The sequence below is a fragment of the Macaca thibetana genome, chromosome 4, assembly GCF_024542745.1.
Source record: "Macaca thibetana thibetana isolate TM-01 chromosome 4, ASM2454274v1, whole genome shotgun sequence".
NCBI classification, from domain to species: domain Eukaryota; kingdom Metazoa; phylum Chordata; class Mammalia; order Primates; family Cercopithecidae; genus Macaca; species Macaca thibetana.
In genome coordinates, this window is record NC_065581.1 from 68183243 (window position 1) to 68203081 (window position 19839).

At 37.4% G+C, this 19839-nt stretch overlaps 1 protein-coding gene across 6 annotated transcripts in view; it reads left to right on the forward strand.

Annotated features, from left to right (window-relative positions):
* SMAP1 (small ArfGAP 1) overlaps positions 1 to 19839 on the forward strand; it is a 428466-nt gene that overhangs the window by 297807 nt on the left and 110820 nt on the right. For 4 of the 6 annotated variants that reach the window (XM_050789718.1, XM_050789720.1, XM_050789724.1 and 1 more), the window contains one exon: positions 2768 to 2901. The exons of 1 other annotated variant lie outside the window; for it this stretch is intronic. In XM_050789718.1, the coding sequence (XP_050645675.1) occupies positions 2768 to 2901 (134 nt within the window). Of the gene's footprint in view, positions 1 to 2767; positions 2902 to 18338; positions 18562 to 19839 lie in introns of those variants that run through there. One more of the 6 variants, XM_050789723.1, reaches the window with a different exon arrangement.

Sequence of the window (19839 nt, forward strand, 5' to 3'; positions counted from 1 at the left end):
TTTCTGACTCCACAAGTACCCTCATGCTTTATATCCTAGGTGCAGAACTTGCATTTTGGCCTCTACCTTCTCATTTGCTATTATGTTTTCTATGAGTAAGCCCTGTCAGTTCTTCCTGGTGATTTCATATTTGTTCGTTTCCATTCTTACTGCTGCCACATTTATCAGTCCCATAATTACATTAGTTATATAAAAGCAAATCAGAAAGTGTGTTGAATGCTTGAGTTAAAGATTGTGGAGAATGCTCTAGAACCTTGCTATTCAAAAATGTCAACTGTGGATGGCAGCATGGGCATCACTGGGAACTCGTTAGGATGCAGAACCTTAGGAGCTACTCTGGGGGCCACAGAATTAAAGTTTTCATAATATTTCCAGTTGATGTGCATGCACATTAGGGTTTGAGAGACACTGATCTAGAATTCACTGTACATTTCTCCTTCCCTTCTCTCTCCCTTCACCCTGCCATCCCCCTTTTTTTCTGACTAGAGTGCAGTGGTACCATCATAGCTCAAAGGGACTTTGAACTCCTGGGCTCAAGCGATCCTTCTGCCTCAGCCTCCCAAGTAGTTAGACCTGCAGGCACTCACCACTACGTGTGGTGTGTAGTTTTTAATTTTTATTAGAGACCACTGTGGTTTCACTATGTTACCTGGGCTGGTCTCAAACTCCTGGCCTCAAGTTATCCTCCCATCTTGGTTTCCCAAAGTGCAGGGATTACAGGTGTGAGCCACTGTTTCCGGCCCACTGTGTGTCTCTTTAACCTTTCTTAGTTTGAGACTTACTTGCTAAAAATAATTAAACCCTCCAGCTATTACTCTGTAACTATTTACCTTAATGTGTAAGCTTCAAAACATTGTTATGTTGTAAATTGTTGTATTAGAAATGATGAGACAGAGTGGAAAGTAATTGGGAGAGGCAGCTCTGTTTAGAGTAGTCATAGATGTCCCAGATGTATGTTTGCCAGTTTATGGATGTCATTTCTCAAATGTAAAAGCAGAATATTTGGGGATAAGTTGCATGTGCATAATCTTCCTGCTGTGTAATTAAAGAATTTGGGGAGGCATTACTTTTAGTTTTAGTATATTGTAATTATTAGCTTTAATGTTGTTTTGTAGAGCAGTGTCACCTTTAGATAAACAGCATGTACTTAAAACAGAAGGCTACGTTTAGAAAAAGCTTTATTTTATTTTTATTTTTATTTTTTTTTGAGACGGAGTCTCGCTCTGTCACCCAGGTTGGAGTAGAGTGGCGAGATCTTGACTCACTGCAATCTCTGCCTCCAGGGTTCGAATGATTCTCCTGCCTCAGCCTCCTGAGTAGCTGGGATTACAGGCCCCTGCCACCATGCCTGGCTACTTTTTGTATTTTTAGTAGAGATGGGGTTTCTCCATGTTGGCCAGGCTGGTCTCGAACTCCTGACCTCAAATGATCCACCTGCCTTGGCCTCCCAAAGTGCTGGAATTAAAGGCGTGAACCACTGTGTCCAGCTGCTTGATTTTTATTGATATCTCTTACCATATACGTACATTTTTCATAATCAAATAATTTATAGAAGTCTGTTAGGAATATGATTCTGAATATTTGGCCTATTTTGCAGATATTACTTTTATTTTTCCATTTTTACTTTATTAATTTTACAAGCAATATGTGAAAATAATCTTCAGAAATTTTAAAAAATATTGTGAAAGAATATATTCAAAGGTATGAAGAATTGTACAGCTAAGACTTGTATTCTTGTATTCATATGTGAGTTTCTTGGCAGTGTTTTTCACAACTTTTTGACCATGAGCTGAAGAACTAACATTTTGTAGCACACCTCAGTTCATATATGCCTGTTATATGTTACTGAAACAAAAATTTGTATTCTTGCCATACCGCTTAGCAATTCAGTGTGCTCTTCAAGCCCACAGTGAACTTTTCCCTGATCACATCCGCTTTCCTCACCACCAAGTTACCTGACTCAGTTTCATGAAATTTATGGATACATTTAATTAATATGCAGTATGCTATTATTTTGCACATTTTTCGACTTATGTAAATGGTTTCACGCTGTGTACACTTATCTGTAACCTTTTTTAATGTCAGTGTTATATTTGAGATTTAGCCATGGTGATACAAGGCTTTTTGAATTTGTCTTTGTTTCCCCTTCTTGCCAACACTTAGTACTAGTAGTTAAAAATTTTTTTTTCCAGTATGTTGGGTGCAAAATGGAAGTAACTGTCGAGTTAAAAAGCACTTTCACTAATTACCAATGAGACCGTGCATATTTTCATGCTTATTGGCCATAGATTTCTTCTGTGAATTGTTCATTCATATCTTTTTGCTTATTTTCTATTGGACTGGTTGTCTTTTTCTTATTAATTTCTACATTTAATTTTTGAAATGTCTTTGATTTTTATTTGTTGTTAATCTTGTGAGCATATCTTATGCATTTAATAAATAAATTATTTTTACAGTAGGGTATTACTATTCTTGATTCAACTATGCTAAGTGAAGAAGCTGTTTTTATAAATTAGTTTTAAAATCTTAGAATGGAGGGGAAGTTTCTAGGAAAGCAAAATGAGTAAAATCAGTAAGGTTCTTGAAGATTGCCAAGACACATGTAGCAGACTGCTGCCAGTACCGTTTGGAAATTTGAGCATGTGACTTCTGTAAGCTTCCATTATAATTATATAAAACCGAAAATGCTTCTAATATGCTGTTATGTTTATTTTAGTTTTTAATATTTGCTTTTTTTGTGTGTGTGTGGTTTCTTCTTCTAAATTAGGTCCTCGATGGGCTTCCTGGAATATTGGTGTGTTTATTTGCATCAGATGTGCTGGAATTCATAGAAATCTTGGGGTTCATATATCCAGGGTCAAATCAGTCAACCTAGACCAATGGACAGCAGAACAGATACAGGTAAACATTACATTACCAAGAAATTATTTAAAATATTTAAAATGATTTCAAAAGATTTAACCCTTCTTACATCGAAGGATTAACACTGAAAAGTAATTTTGTATGTTGAAATGGCATATGCCACATATAAAATTGGAATATTTGAATTTTCAGTTCACAGATGTTTATTTCGTTTTGTGTCTATAGTAAAGTCAGTTTTTAATCTATACTTTCTAAAATGTTGATTTTAAAGTGTTTTTAAAATATCATTTCTTTTGTTGATAAAATTTGCCCATATAATTCCATAGTTTTATTTTTTTATCAGTAGAAGGAGCCCGGGTAAAGATAAAGTAAAAAACCACCTCTAGCCTAAAAACAGACTTGAATAATTTCCTTTCTGTTTTGAGATGTTCTTAGTTTTCAGACAAGGCCCAGGAGTTGTAAGACAACCCAGTGAACAAATGTTCTTATGACCAACCTAAACTTATTTATGAGTGGTTTAACTCTGCTAGAGGTAGATTTGTAGTTTTAAAAGTTTGCCATTTCCCAATGTGACAGTCTTAAATTCTCAAAATCTTACTTTTTATCTTTAAGGTTGGCCACCATTGTAAAAATGATTACTTCTACTGGTCTTATTATGTAATTCACAGTGAAGTTACACCACTTATTTATGCCCTTTTGAAATTACTTTTAAGTCACTGCGAAGTGCTAAATACATAAAATATATGTGGTTGAGACTGAGTGACACACCTCAGAATCTTAACCCAATAGTTTACATGAATGGGGTGAAATAAGGGTAGAAAAACAGAATGGAGATATTCAGGCTATAAAGACAAGCATAATTTAGTTGGTTCCATCTTAAATTAGTTTTTGAGCTTTTCGCTGGCTAGAGCATAAAAGGAAATGCAGTCTCCTATGTACTTTCAAGATCCTTGAGGAGAAAACATACTAGTTATATCAAAGAAGCAGACCTTTTTAAGCACTTCCTGTAAGGCAATGTTATTAATATCTCTGTAGAATGTGGTAACAGATGTCATGATGTTGTAAGTCTTTTTTTGTTTGTTTGAGACAGGGTCTTGCTATGTTGCCCAGGCTGGTCTCAAACTCTTGGGCTCAAGCGATTCTCCCATGTCAGCTTTCCAAGTACCTGTGACTACAGGCATGCACCACCATGTCCGGCTGATGTTGTAACTCCTTTTCAAGAAACTGTGAGGTGTAGCTTGACAGTTTAACTTGGTGTTTGTAATGGGTTATGGAGGTACAAAGCATTCATGACCGAAGTATCTTGCTTTTTTAATGGCTTATTTCAAACTAAGGATGAAAATGAGATCCTCCAACAGTTCAGTTATTCAGAAATATTTTTCTCAATTAGGTTGTTGAGAGGAAATGAATAGCAGATTATTTGAGATGGACAGCTATATAGCTTAGAGTAGAATTTTCTAATCAGAGGGCTGCAGTTCACTGGTTTTCTTTGGCATAGGTTACAAGCATATGGAAAAAATACTGGAATTTTTTTTTTTTTTTAACAATGTAAGGATTTTAAAAACAGTTATTAAATACTACATAATATTTGAAATTGTATTTGAATATCATTTGATTCCATTTGTCAACTTCTTGACAGGAATTGCTCTGTGTGGCCCCCCTGCTCTCACCATCTTTTTTTTTTTTCTTTTTGAGACGGAGTCTCACTCACGCTGTTGCTCAGGCTGGAATGCAGTGGTGGTGTGATGTCTGCTCGCTGCATCCTTTGTCTCTTGGATTCAAGCGATTCTCCTGCCTCAGCCTCCCAAGTAGCTGGGATTACAAGTGTGTGCCACCATGTGTTGCTAATTTTTGTATTTTTATTAGAGATGGGGTTTTGCCATGTTGACCAGGCTGGCTCGAACTCCTGACCTCAAGTGATCTGCCTGCCTTGGCCCCCCAAAGTGCTGGGACTACTGGCGTGAGTCACTGGACCTGGCCTCCTATGTTTCTTTTTAAAAAATTGAGGTAGGAAATCCTGGGTCGGGGTAGCCATGGCAGCTTGTGTCCTATCTGCTTGTGTCTGCCATCTGCCCTTGGCCATCGCACTGATGCCCTGGGTCCCATGCTGGCCACAGCCCACTGCTCAGCATTGCCTGTGCTCTGTGGGGACTCTGATGAGGCTGGGGCTTTGCAGCTTACTCCGCAGCGGGCTTGGTGCTTGTGCAGGTGCTGGGTAGAGGTTACACAGTTGTGCTGCCAGTATAGTGACGTGTCCCCTTTGACGTTAGAGGGAATCAAAGACTGTCTTCTTTATATCTTGAAACTCTATGACAAGATTGACCCAGAGAAGCCCTCCGTGAATTCTTATTTTATGAAAGACCTGTGCTTTGACAGTTGAGACCAAGTAGAGAGTAAGCATGGTCATGGAAAATAAATTTGGGTTTGAAATTCCTGATATAGATGTGGAAAAGTTAATATGTCCACAACAAATTGTAGATTATATTGCAGATGAGAGAGATGTATATGAATAAAATATCAGACCCTTTTGCTTCACTGGGAGATGACTCAGATGATACTGGTGAGTGTCCGGAAGTGAGAATGCATTTTGGCATTATTGCTGACTTTGATAGAGTAATTCTGTTGGACCTGGATTTAAATTGTATAATTGTTTTACTCTGAAAATAAACCTATAAAACCATAAAAAGAAAAAAATTGAGGTATAATTACAGAGAGAACAGTTTACAGATCTCATTTAGTTTTATGAGTTTTGGCAAATGTCTGTATGATGTCATCAGTACCCCAATGAAGATAGAGCATTTCTGTCACATTAGAAAGTTCCTTCATGCCAATTTCCAGTCAAGTCCCCCAGGGGCATACACTACACTGATTTCTATCCCATTGGGTTAGTTTTGCTGTACATTAAAATGTCTGTCTTTTTGGAGGCTGTTATATTAACTTTGACGTTTAATTCAGATGAGCAAAAGTGATGATCACAATGTGATACAGTGTTCCATATTCATATGATATTTTATAATAATTTATTTGATATAAAAAGTGCTTGATGCCGGGAGCAGTGGCTCACTCCTGTAATCTCAGAACTTTGGGTGGCCAAAGTGGGCAGATCACTTGAGGCCAAGAGTTTGAGAACAGCCTGGCCAACATTGTGAAGCTTGTCTCTACTAAAAATATGAAAATTAGCCGGGCGTGGTGACACACACCTGTAGTCCCAGCTACTCGGGAAGGTGATGTGAGAGAATCGCTTGAGCCTGGCAGGTGGAGCTTGCAGTAAGCCAAGATCCTGCCACTGCATTCTGTGCCCTGAGTGATAAAGTGAGACTCAGTCTAAAAAAAGAAGTGCTTGGGAGGTATTTATTTATGGAACTAAGAGAAATACTTTTACTGTACGTAGTTACATAGTTATACCCTTGTGTTTCTAATTTTCAAAGATGATAGTTTTGGCTAGCTCTATTTTCTAAAAAATACCTTTTATTAGTAAATGTGGAAACAGGATTTAATCTTCGAGCCGAGTCAAGCTGTTAAATAAAAATGTTCTTTGTGTGTATGTGTGTGTGTAATTCTGTAAAATGTAATTGCTAAGTTTTTCACAAGGTTACTTATAAACTGATGTTATATGTACCATATTTTTATCTGTTATTTATGTATACGTTATGTATTTCAGTTTTTAGAGCACAACAATATGTACAGCTGTTAGAATTGCTGTATGGTTATTTTTAAAAGAAAATAATTGTCTCCCAAAACTTACTTTGATTTTTAATAACATAGAAATAAAGTTACCTTAAAAAAGTCTTAAAAGTTCTTTTAATGTGGTTCATGGTCAGATTAAATGTGTTTGGTCTTGGGTTTATTGTGAGGTACTTTTCAAATTTTTGGAAAGGACCAAGTTTTTCATACTTTCATAAATACTATAGCTTCCCCCCCCGCCCCACCCAAGATATTATACTTTTGGGTGGAGTAAAGAATGGAATACCAGAATTAACTCTTGTTGTACAGCAATATCAACCAAATCCCTGTATATGCCATATGGAAACAGGAAACAAGGATTTATGAAATTGTTTCAATATGGGAATTTTGGCTATAGTGATAGTTATTAATGTTTAGCATTTGTAAATATTAAGAGTAGTAGATGTCTTTGTTTTACTTTCAGCTTGACAAACTAAAATGGAAATAATGAGCCATTTGGAAAGAAAGTTAATGTCATTGTTCCAGTTAATCTTAAAAACTTGTATATTCTATGGTTCTTACTGTTTTCTCCCTTTTGCTTCTGTATTCTTAATTCTTTCCTTGCTTCTGCTGCTTTCTAGTTTCATTTCTCTGACATGTCCAGGGCTTTACCTTATTCCTGATTTCTCATCAGTGTCACTTCTCCATTTATTTTACACAGTGCATTCAGAGTAATTTTCCTAAAACGTTGCTTTGGTTATTTTACTTCCGTCCTAAGAAATTTGCATTGAGTCTTCTATGAGACTCATAAAAGTTTTTATTTTCATTAAACTGGTCTTCATGTTCCTCTGCCTTCTGGCTTCATCATTTGTCTTTGACCTTACTTCAGACGCTTTGCAACAAATAGCTTTGGCTGTACCAGACAGCTGTTTCTGCTGAAACAATCTGATAGTGTGTTCTTTTGTTTTGTTTTGGTTCTGCTGTTGTCCGTGTTGGAAATGTAGTTCTTGTTTGTTTGCTTTTGTGATGGAGTTTTGCTCTGTCACCCAGGCTGGAGTGCAGTGTTGTGATCTCACCTCACTGCAACCTCCATCCCTGGGTTCAAGCGATTCTCCTGTTTCAGCCTCCCAAGTAGCTGGGACTACAGGCATGAGCCACCATGCCTGGCTAAATTTCTTTTTGGATTTTTAGTAGAGACAGGGTTTTGTCATGTTGGCCAGGCTGGTCTTGGACTCCTGACCTCAGGTGATCCACCCACCTTGGCCTCCCAAAGTGCTGGAATTACTGGCATGGACCACCGTGCTCAGCCGGAAATGTATTTTGCATATCCCTTCTGGCAAACCTTCCTATTCTTCCTATTCTTTAAAACCCAGCTTAAGTCTCTACTTTAATAAAAGCTTCTTCTGTATGTAGTATGTGCTCAGTTATCTATGGCAAGTACCATATATTGTTACCTTTGCCTATGTCTAACTAAATTGTAAGTTTCCAGCAGTTTGAAAATTTATCATATGTGTCTTTGTAGTGCTTGTGGTGGCTTCCACTATGCTGGGAACACAGTATGCACTTGTTTTTTAATGGAATGTTGAGATCATTCTTTGGTTTGATTAAATTCTGAGATAATGCTTATTATCCTTAGCAATGAATGGGGAATGGAGAAAAAAGAATCATGCACTCCCCTTCCCATTTAGCCTGTATTTTTATGTAGTCTTTTTTTGTTTCTTGATCGCTGTCTTTTTCACCTCATGTTCCTGTTTCGCTTTAAAATTCCAAAAATACAGCAGCTTTAGGGGGGGTGACTTAAGCTAGCATATGAAAATTCCAAGGTAATATTGGAAATGCAGGTACTAGAAAGGCAGTATTTTTCAATATTTAAAACTGTCCAGAAATGAAATTGATTGCCTTGGAAGATAGGTTGGTTTACTGTTAACTGTAATGGTTTGTAAAGAGGCTGGACAACTACCTGGAAACATGTGGCCGGGATTTAAGCATTCAATAGGCCGATGAGGAGTAGTTTAGATGACTCTGAAGTTTCTTCCATTGTTGAGAATGTTTTAGTTGTATACTCAGTCTTCTTTAGTTACCATAGCAGTTCCAAAAGCATTTTCATTTCTTGTTTTTGCATACAAATTATATCATGGTTAGTGATGGTGATTCAGCTTTTACCAAAAGTGAAATTCAACCTCAGAGTAAAATATGTTAGCATTCTTACATAAGTCAAAAGAATGTGAAAAGATTCTCAGGTTAAATCTGTAAGACAGATTTTTTTTTCTGAATCTGGAAGAATTGTTTTTGAACACACGCTTTTGCTGTTTATATTTTCTATTAAGAAAAAAAAAAAAAACAGTGGATACAGATTTCTATTATAACCTAGTTATTCCTAGAAAAACCTATGAGCTAACTGCATAGTCTTTAGCTTAACTTAGCAATACCTATGTCATAGTATTGACTTGCTTGTCTTAATTTAAACTTTTGACCTTTCCTAGAAAAAATTTCTTATGGAAGGCAAAATGAGGGGTTTTCATCAGTCTTCATAAGTAAGCTTTGCTATATTCTGTGGCCTCAACTTAAATTCTCAATCAGGCCAGATACAGAGTGAATAGGAAAAGAGTATTGGTAGATACCATAAATATTTTACTGTAGCTTAAAAAGCAACTAAAACGACAGGCACTACTTATGTTAGTGGTCATGTTGTCCAAATATTCAGTGGTAAAACTGAGATGTTTAGGATTATAAGAGGAGATGAAAGTGGCTAAGTACATTAAAGAAGTTTTCTGCTCTTTCACTCTCTGACATAGTTATTTCAAGTAAAGTTGGAATAAATTTTATTATTTAGAAGCACATTAATTTTTCAAATAAAATGACTTACAGTTCATTAAAGTACAATATTTGTATGGTACCTCTGCTGTCTTTAAAAAATAAAAATCTGGAACTGGAGAGAACCTAGTATATTGATAGGCAGTTGAAATTTAAATTTTACATAAGATGTGCAAGTTTGTTTTACTTAGAGCGGATTCCAAGAATGTATTGCTTTGATCCTTTCTTTCTCTTAGGTGCTGTCTTAGCTATTGATGAGTAATTAGATTATCAGTTTATTGCAAAAAGTTTTCACGACACTATTTTTTAAGTCTGTGGATGAAGGTGAGATAAGTTTAGTATTTTCCATGTGAGTTCTGCAGAAGAGAAACATAAATAAAATATATAATTAAAATCAATTTTACCTGTTTTAATTTTTTTAAATGAGGCTAATCGAGATTTAAAATGATATAACTGGTTCACATTATCTTTTGTTGCACAGCAGTTGTGTAGATGTATCAGTTTTTATGCATACACTAGTAGCCACTGCAGATTTCCTTTGCTCGGTGTTTGATAAATCTTCTGTGCTTATGTGTTTAACTATATCTTTAAATATAAAGTGAGTTTCTTTTAGACCAAAAATACCTACATATGGTATGCTCCTTCAGTACGTAGTTTTATGTCTTTTTTTGTTTCAGTGAAGTTTTTTGAATTACAGTTTATTTATTTTTGAACTACAGTTTATTTTTAATATTCTTTTGTTTTAGTTTTCTTCTTCAGCGACTCCTCTTACCTGTATGTTGGATCTTTATTGCCTAACGGCAATATTTATCATTTGCTTTTGGATCCTTTTTATTACTTTTTTTAATTACAATTTTTTTTCCTTCTTTTGCCTTTCCATTTCTCTTAGACTATTATTTGTTGTCATGTTTCATTTTGTTTAATGTTTATTTCTGAAATGTTTTTTCTTTTATTTCTAATTTTTTCTTGATTCTGTCATTTTAATTCTGAATATTTCTTATTTTAAAATTTCAAATTTGGTTGTTCTATTTGTCCATGTCTTTAATTTTATGTGTTTTTTCATCACATACGTGTCTTTTAGCTAGTTCTGAAGTTTTAATCTGTTTTACAGTTTTAATCTGTTTTTTTTGGGCAGCTTTTTCTAGGTGTGGTTTCATTGTAAAGCTATTATTCTTACTCTTTTTTATATTAACTTTGTATGAGATTTTTATCTTGATTCTTTCTGTTGATCATTTTTATGCGGTATTAATTTTCCTTTACTTTTAGGAGGAAGTCCTATTCAAGATAGCTTTTTTAACTTCACATACCTCCCTCTTCTGTTGTTTTCATGAAATGTTTAAAAACGAGGGCATGACTGGATGTGGTGGCTCACGCCTGTAATCCCAACACTTTGGGAGTCTGAGGCAGGTGGATCACCTGAGGTCAGGAGTTCGAACCAACCTGGCCAATATGGCAAAACCCCGTCTCTACTATAAATAGAAAAATTAGCAGGGCATGGTAGCACATGCCGGTAGTCCCAGCTACTTGGAAGACTCTGTCTCAAAAAAAAAAAAAAAAAAGCAAGGCCATCTGTTCAGATGTTCCTGTTCTCTTCCGTTTTTGCACTTTCATCTGGACCATCTCCTTTTGTATTATCTCTTGTTATACCTGTCCTGCTCAATTTTGAGTCAATTCCCAGGTTTTTTCTTTTTGTCAGTTTGGGGCCCTATCCTGGAAGAGAAACTTCGTGGTCAGTTATGAGAGTTTTTAGGGGCTAGACTGTCTCTCCCCATTCTAAGCTTATTGCGGCCCATTCACACTTAATTGTTATTGGACTGTGTGTTAGTGTGTTTTCACACTGCTAATAAAGACATACCTGAGACTGGGTAATTTATAAAGAAAAAGAGGTTTAATGGACTTACAGTTCCATGTGGCTGGGGAGGACTCACAATCATGGCGGAAGCTGAAAGGCACATCTTACATTGTAGCAGATGAGAATGGGAGCTAAGTGAAAGGGGTTTCCCATTGTAAAACCATCGAATCTCATGAGGCTTACTACCAAGAGAACAACAGTTAAGGGGAAAACTTCCCCCATGATTCAGTTATTTCACACTGGGTCTTTCCCACAACAGATGGGAATTATGGGAGCTACAATTCAAGATGAAATTTGCCTGGGGACACAGCCAAACCATATCATTCCACCCTTGGCCACTCCCAAATCTCATGTCCTTGAATTGCAAAACCAATCATGCCTTCCCAGCAGTCCCCCAAAGTCTAAACTCATTTCAGCATTAACTCAGAAGTTCATAGTCCAAAGTCTCATCCAAGACAAGGCAAGTCCCTTCCACCTATGAGCCTGTAAAATCAAAAGCAAGGTAGTTACTTCCTAGATATAATGGGGGTGCAGGCATTGGGCAAATACAGCTGTTCCAAGTGGAGAAACGGGCCAAAATGAAGGAGCCACAGGACTCATGCAAGTCGGAAATCCAGCAGGTCAGTCAAATCTTAAAGCTCGAAAATTATCTCCTTTGACTCTGTGTCTCACATGCAAGCCACACTGATGCAAGAGGTGGGTTCCTATGGCCTTGGGCAGCTCCACCCCTATGATTTTGCTCCTATGGCTTTGCACAGTATAGCCTCCCTCCTGGCTGATTTCACGGCCTGGTGTTGAGTGCCTGTGGCTTTTCCAGATACATGGTATAAGCTGTTGGTGGATCTTCCATTCTGGGGTCTGGAGGATGGTGACCCTCTTCTCATAGATCACTAGGCAGTGCCCAGTGGGGACTCTGTGTAGGGGCTTGCACAACTCATTTTCTTTCCACGCTGCCCTAGCAGAGGTTCTCCATGAGGGCCCCACCCCTGCAACAAACTTCTGCTTGGACATCTAGGCATTTCCATACATCCTCTGAAATCTAGGCAGAGGTTCCCAAAAGTCAAATCTTGACTTCTGTGCACTCGCAGGCTCAACACCACAGGGAAGCTGCCAACCCTTGGGGCTTACACCCTCTGGAGCCATGGCCTGAGCTATACATTGGCACCTTTTAGCCACAGCTGGAGCAGCTGAGATGCAGGGCACCAAGTCCCTAGGCTGCACACAGCAGGGGGTCCTGGGCCTGGCCCACAACACCATTTCTTCCTTCTAGGCCCCTAGGCCTGTGATGGGAGGGACTGCCAGGAAGGTCTCTGACATGCCCTGAGGACATTTTCCCCATTGTCTTGGTCATTAATATTTGACTCCTTATTACTTATGCAAATTTCTGCAACCAGGTTGAATTTCTCCTCAGAAAATGGGTTTTTCTTTTCTATCGCATCATCAGACTGCAAATTTTCCAAACTTTTAGGCTCTGTTTCCGCTTTAAAATGGAATGGTTTTAACAGCACCCAAGTCACCTCTTGAATGCTTTGCTGCTTAGACATTTCTTCTGCCAGATACCCTAAGTCATCTCCCTCAAGTTCAAAGATTTACAAATCTCTAGGGCAGGGGCAAAATGCGGCCAGTCTCTTTCCTAAAACATCGTGACAGTCACCTTTACTCCAGTTCCCAACAAGTTCCTCATCTCCATCTGAGACCACATCTGCCTGGATTTCATTGTCCATATCATTATCAGCATTTTGGTCAAAGCTATTCAAGTCTCTAGGAAGCTCCAAATGTTCCCACATTTTCCTGTCTTCTTCTGAGCCCTCCAGACTGTTTCAGCTGCTGCCTGTTCTCCAGTTCCAAAGTCACTTCCACATTTTTGGGTATCTTTACAGCAGCGCCCCACTGCCGGTACCAATTTACTGTATTAGTCTGTTTTCACGCTGCTGATAAAGACGTAGCCAAGACTGGAGTAATTTATAAAGAAAAAGGTTTAATGGACTCACAGTTTCACATGCCTGGGGAGGCCTCACAATCATGCAGAAGGCAAAAGGCACATCTCGTGTGGTGGCAGACAGTAGAGAATGAGAGCCAAGTGAAAGAGGTTTCCCCTTATAAAATCATCAAATCTTGTGAGACATATTTATGACCTTGAGAACAGTAAGGGGAAAACTGCCCCCATGATTCAATCATCTCCCACTGTTTCTCTCCCACAACACGTGAGAATTATGGGAGCTACAATTCAAGATGAGATTTGGGTAGTGACGCAGCCAAACCATATCAGACTGGGGAAAAATCCTTTTCAACCTGTGCTTTTCTCAGATTGGTTCACTGTGATTTCCAGTTTATATATCTCTTGAATTTTTTTTTTTTTCCCTCGGATCCATTGGACTCCCCATTAGTTGTAGGCATCAGGCAGGTTTAGTGTTCATTGTAGTGGTTTGTTCCTACCTGATGGCATTTTGAGGTTTGTGGGGATAATCAGTCACTTAATTTTGTTGTAACTGTCATCCATTGATTTTTAGTTTTTCTACCTAGGTCTTTCTGTTTTCTTTTTTCTGGGGAGATTCTGGGAACTTAGAAAGTTATCTCTGCTGTGATAGAATTTTTATGATAAGCAATATTTAATAGAATACAATTTTAGTTAAAGGTAATCTGGAGAACTCTGTGTTAGAGCATTATTTAATCTCTTAGGGGTTTGACCCTTGCATAAATTTTCATAGTGTCTTATAGAACCAGGTACATAATAAGCTTTCAGTACACAATTCTTGGTACACATTTATTCAATAAAACCGTAGGCCAAAAAGCCTTTTTTCTTACTTTGTGGGAGGATTTCTCATTATAATTCGATCAAGCTAACAACATTTCTCAAATTAGGTCCTCAGGTACATGCTTAACTTTTTAAGTTAATTGAGTTTCAGTTGATGCTGAACCCTTGCTAGAATCATCAAATGTATCTTCAAAGAAGAGCAGAGAATAGGAGCAGCCTCTAGCACAGGGTTTTTGTATTGCCTGCATGTGAAGATTGAGGTAAAGAGAAATATGATACTGTCTATAACAAAATTTAATCTGTGAAGTTTCATAAGAGATTTGCATTTTAAACAATCCGTTTGGAAAAAAGTACACAAATTTTTAATTTGAATGTGCAAGATTGTGCCCTATAGTTTCTTCTTCCTCTTGATTTGTTAACAATTTTTAAGGTTAAACTTTAAATAAGATCAGTAATATTAATAGTTTTTTTGAAAATGTCATATTTTAGAATTTTCCCTTACATGTAGGTGATTATCACTTTGTCAACGGAGTGAGCAAAATTGTTAAGATGTTACTTAGTGGAAGATTTTCATTTAACTCCCAATTCTTTTTTTTTTTTTGTTCAAGTTCTAGGGTACATGTGCACAACGTGCAGGTTTGTTACACAGCTATACACATGCCATGTTGGTTTGCTGTACCCATGAACTTGTTGTCATTTACATTAGGTATTTCTCCTAATGCTAACCCTCCCCAGCTCCCCACCCCCGACAGGCCCCGGTGTGTGATGTTCCCCACCCTGTGTCCAAGTGATCTCATTGTTCAGTTTCCACCTATGAGTGAGAACATGCGGTGTTTGGTTTTCTGTCCTTACGATAGTTTGCTGAGAGTGATGGTTTCTGGCTTCATCCATGTCCGTACAAGGGACATGAACTCATCCTTTCTTATGGCTACATAGTATTCCATGGTGTATATGTGCCACATTTTCTTAATCCAGTCTATCATTGATGGACATTTGGGTTGATTCTAAGTCTTTGTTATTATGAATAGTGTCACAGTAAATATACGTGTGCATGTGTCTTTATAGTAGCATGATTTATAATCCTTTGGGTATATAGTAGCATGATTTATATGCCCAGTAATGGGATGGCTGGGTCAAATGGTATTTCTAGTTCTAGATCCTTGAGGAATCGCCACACTGTCTTCCACAATGGTTGAACTAATTTACACTCCCACCAACAGTGTAAAAGTGTTCCTATTTTTCCACATCCTCTCCAGCATCTGTTGTTTCCTGACTTTTTAATGATCCCCATTCTAACTGGTATGAGATGGTATCTCATTGTGGTTTTGATTTGCATTTCTCTGATGGGCAGTGATGATGCGCATTTTTTCATGTGTCTGTTGGCTGCATAGATGTCTTCTTTTGAAAAGTGTCTGTTCATATCCTTTGCCCACTTTTTGATGGAGTTGTTTTTTTCTTGTAAATTTGTTTGAGTTCTTTGTAGATTTTGGCTATTAGCCCTTTGTCAGATGGGTAGATTGTAAAAATTTTCTCCCATTCTGTAGGTTTCCTGTTCACTCTGATGGTAGTTTCTTTTGCCATGCAGAAACTCTTTAGTTTAATTAGATCCTATTTGCAATTTTGGCTTTTGTTACCATTGCTTTTGATGTTTTAGTCATGAAGTCCTTGCCCATGTCTATGTCCTGAATGGTATTGCCTAGGTTTTCTTCTAGGGTTTTTATGGTTTTAGGTGTAACATTTAAGTCTTTAATCCATCTTGAATTAATTTTTGTATAAGGTGTAAGGAAGGGATCCAGTTTCAGCTTTCTACATATGGCTAGCCAGTTTTCCCAGCACCATTTATGAAGTAGGGAATCCTTTCCCCATTTCTTGTTTTTGTCAGGTTTGTCGTAGATCAGATAGTTGTAGATGTGTGGTGTTATTTCTGAGGCCTCTGTTCTGTTCCATTGGTCTATATTATCTGTTTTGGTACCAGCACCATGCTGTTTTGGTTACTGTAGCCTTGTAGTGTAAAGTCAGGTAGTGTGATGCCTCCAGCCTTTGTTCTTTTTGTTTAGGATTGTCTTGGCAATGCGGGCTCTTTTTTGGTTCCATATGAACTTTAAAGCAGTTTTTTCCAATTCTGTGAAGAAAGTCATTGGTAGCTTGATGGGAATGGCATTGAATCTATAAATTACGTTGGGCAGTATGGCCATGATATTGATTCTTCCTATCCATGAGCATGGAGTGTTCTTCCATTTGTTTGTGTCCTCTTTTATTTTGTTGAACAGTGGTTTGTAGTTCTCCTTGAAGAGGTCCTTCACATCCCTTGTAAGTTGGATTCCTAGGTTTTTTATTCTCTTTGTAGCAGTTGTGAATGGGAATTGACTCATGATTTGGTGCTCTGTCATTGTTGTGTAGGAATGCTTGTGATTTTTGCACATTAATTTTGTATCCTGAGACTTTGCTGAAGTTGCTTATCAGCTTAAGGAGATTTTGGGCTGAGACGATGGGATTTTCTATATATACAGTCATGTCATCAGCAAACAGGGACAATTTGACTCCCTTTTTTCCTAATTGAATACCCTTTATTTCTTTCTCTTGTCTGATTACCATGGCCAGAACTTCCATCACTAGGTTGAATAGGAGTGGTGAGAGAAGGCATTCTTGTCTTGTGCCGGTTTTCATAGGGAATGCTTCCAGGTTTTGCCCATTCAGTATGATATTGGCTGTGGATTTGTCATAAATAGCTCTTATTATTTTGAGATATGTTCCATCAATACCGAATTTATTGAGAGTTTTTAGCATGAAGGGCTGTTGAATTTTGTCGAAGGCCTTTTCTACATCTATTGAGATAATCATGTGGTTTTTGTCATTGGTTCTGTTTATATGATGGATTACGTTTATTGATTTGTGTATGTTGAACCAGCTTTGCATCCCAGGGTTGAAGCCGACTTGATCATGGTGGATAAGCTTTTTGATGTGCTGCTGTATTCGGTTTTCCAGTATTTTATTGAAGATTTTCGCATTGATGTTCATCAGGGATATTGGTCTAAAATTCTCTCTTTTTGTTGTGTCTCTCTGCCTGGCTTTGGTATCAGGATGATGTTGGCCTCATAAAATGAGTTAGGGAGGATCCCCTCTTTTTTTTGATTGGAATAGTTTCAGAAGGAATGGTACCAGCTCCTCTTTGTACCTCTGGTAGAATTTGGCTGTGAATCTGTCTGGTCCTGGACTCTTTTTGGTTGGTAGGCTATTAATTATTGCCTCAGTTTCAGAGCTTGATTTAACTCTTAATTCTAAAATCCCTAATTTAGGTAGAACTGAGAGAGAATAAATAATAAGTTATTTGAGGATAAAGGCTTAAGTCCCCCTGTAGAGTACAGAAAGTTGTTATGGGTGTTGAATGAATACATGTACGTATGGATCATCTAGAAACATAATTATTAATTTTATTGCACATAATATTTTAGATGTGTATTCACTTTCTTTCCTGCTTTGTGTGAATATAATTATGATAGAAGATAGCATGCGTAGTTAAAATAATGTCCTGGGACTGTAGAATTGGGTTCTGCTTCTGGCTCTATTAACTAATTGGTGGGTGATCTTCAGCACATCAAAAAAGTGGCTTTTTTTTTTGTATTGTATTATCTGGTCATATGGTAGGTTTTAATATTTTTTAAATGTATCACTATTATTTTTATAGTAACCTTTATTTGTTTATTAATCAGTGAATGCATACCACAGTGTGCTGAGGGCCTTTCTGGTAGAAAGGTGGAGAAAGCATGTCGTGTTTGAGTAAGTTCTTTGACCAGACTGCTAGGTGCAGTTATATGTGTCATTGGAGGTAATGGTGAAGGTTACAGCCAGTGACTGGTTTGGTGCTGATCTTATGAGTGATAGTAGGGAGAGAGTAGGGAGCTCTTAAAATATTCCCGCAGTAGCCTAGGCATTAGATGACTAGATCCTGAATTAAGGTAATGGCAGTGGACTTGATAAACAGGAGATGCCTACAAAGAATATATTGAGGAGTTAGAATAACCAAGACTTTTGGCAGAAGAGGGGAGAGTCCAGGATGATTCCTGAGCTGGGCCTTAAGCACCCAGAGCAAAAGTGGATAGTTTATACCTGGACTTTAAATGATATGGATATTATATTAAGTAGAGATGACAGAAGAGTGTAATGTGAAGCTTTTCCAATTTTGTCATAACAGTGTTTAATTGCATTGCTTACAAAAAAGAAAACATTCTCTCAGTTTGTAGTAATTAGCAAATGCTGCAACAGATAAATCAGTATCTGAGAATATCTAGAAATTGTGAAAAGTATGGAAACTGCTGCCTCTAATTCCATGTCATCATTAAAAAATTTGAATTGTGTGATTTATTCTTTAAAAAAATAATTAAAACAGAGAATAACTTCCCCTAAAAAACAATTTTATGAAACTGAAGGAATGGACTCTGTATTAAATATTTCCAAAGAGTTCCTGAGACCAAAAACGGTGGCCCTTCTTTTCCAGCAGCTGGAATCCAAAAAATCTTGAAACCAGTCCTGAAAGGCTTGCTCCTATGCAAGAAATCCTGGTGGCTTTTGAGAGGAAGATAGAAAAATTTCTGGAAAATTTCAAGTAGTAGTAGAGGTGAGTTACTGCCATGAAGAATTTATCCAGGGACTAAAAATATTCATTTATCTTTATAAAAGTTTTTAAAAAAATATACATTCAGCTGAAAATAAGATTTTCAGTTGAAAATCCTAGTGTTTGTGTTTTAAAGCTTTTAATGACTAGAAAATAATAGAGCAAGTAGTTTCCCCACTCCCACACAAATACATTAAAAATTTAAAGTTTTAATCATCAGCAACAGTGGTGTTTCTTTTTTTTTTTATTTTTTATTTTTTAAATTTATTTATTATTATTATACTTTAAGTTGTAGGGTACATGTGCATAACGTGCAGGTTTGTTACATATGTATACTTGTGCCATGTTGGTGTGCTGCACCCATCAACTCGTCATTTACATCAGGTATAACTCCCAATGCAATCCCTCCCCCCTCCCCTCTCCCCATGATAGGCCCCGGTGTGTGATGTTCCCCTTCCTGAGTCCGAGTGATCTCATTGTTCAGTTCCCACCTATGAGTGAGAACATGCGGTGTTTGGTTTTCTGTTCTTGTGATAGTTTGCTAAGAATGATGGATTCCAGCTGCATCCAAGTCCCTACAAAGGACTCAAACTCATCCTTTTTTATGGCTGCATAGTATTCCATGGTGTATATGTGCCACATTTTCTTAATCCAATCTGTCACTGATGGACATTTGGGTTGATTCCAAGTCTTTGCTATTGTGAATAGTGCTGCAATAAACATATGTGTGCATGTGTCTTTATAGCAGCATAATTTATAATCCTTTGGGTATATACCCAGTAATGGGATGGCTGGGTCATATGGTACATCTAGTTCTAGATCCTTGAGGAATCGCCATACTGTTTTCCATAATGGTTGAACTAGTTTACAATCCCACCAACAGTGTAAAAGTGTTCCTATTTCTCCACATCCTCTCCAGCACCTGTTGTTTCCTGACTTTTTAATGATTGCCATTCTAACTGGTGTGAGATGGTATCTCATTGTGGTTTTGATTTGCATTTCTCTGATGGCCAGTGATGATGAGCATTTTTTCATGTGTCTCTTGGCTGTATGAATGTCTTCTTTTGAGAAATGTCTGTTCATACCCTTTGCCCACTTTTTGATGGGGTTGTTTGTTTTTTTCTTGTAAATTTGTTGGAGTTCTTTGTAGGTTCTGGATATTAGCCCTTTGTCAGATGAGTAGATTGCAAAAATTTTCTCCCATTCTGTAGGTTGCCTGTTCACTCTGATGGTAGTGTCTTTTGCTGTGCAGAAGCTCTTTAGTTTAATGAGATCCCATTT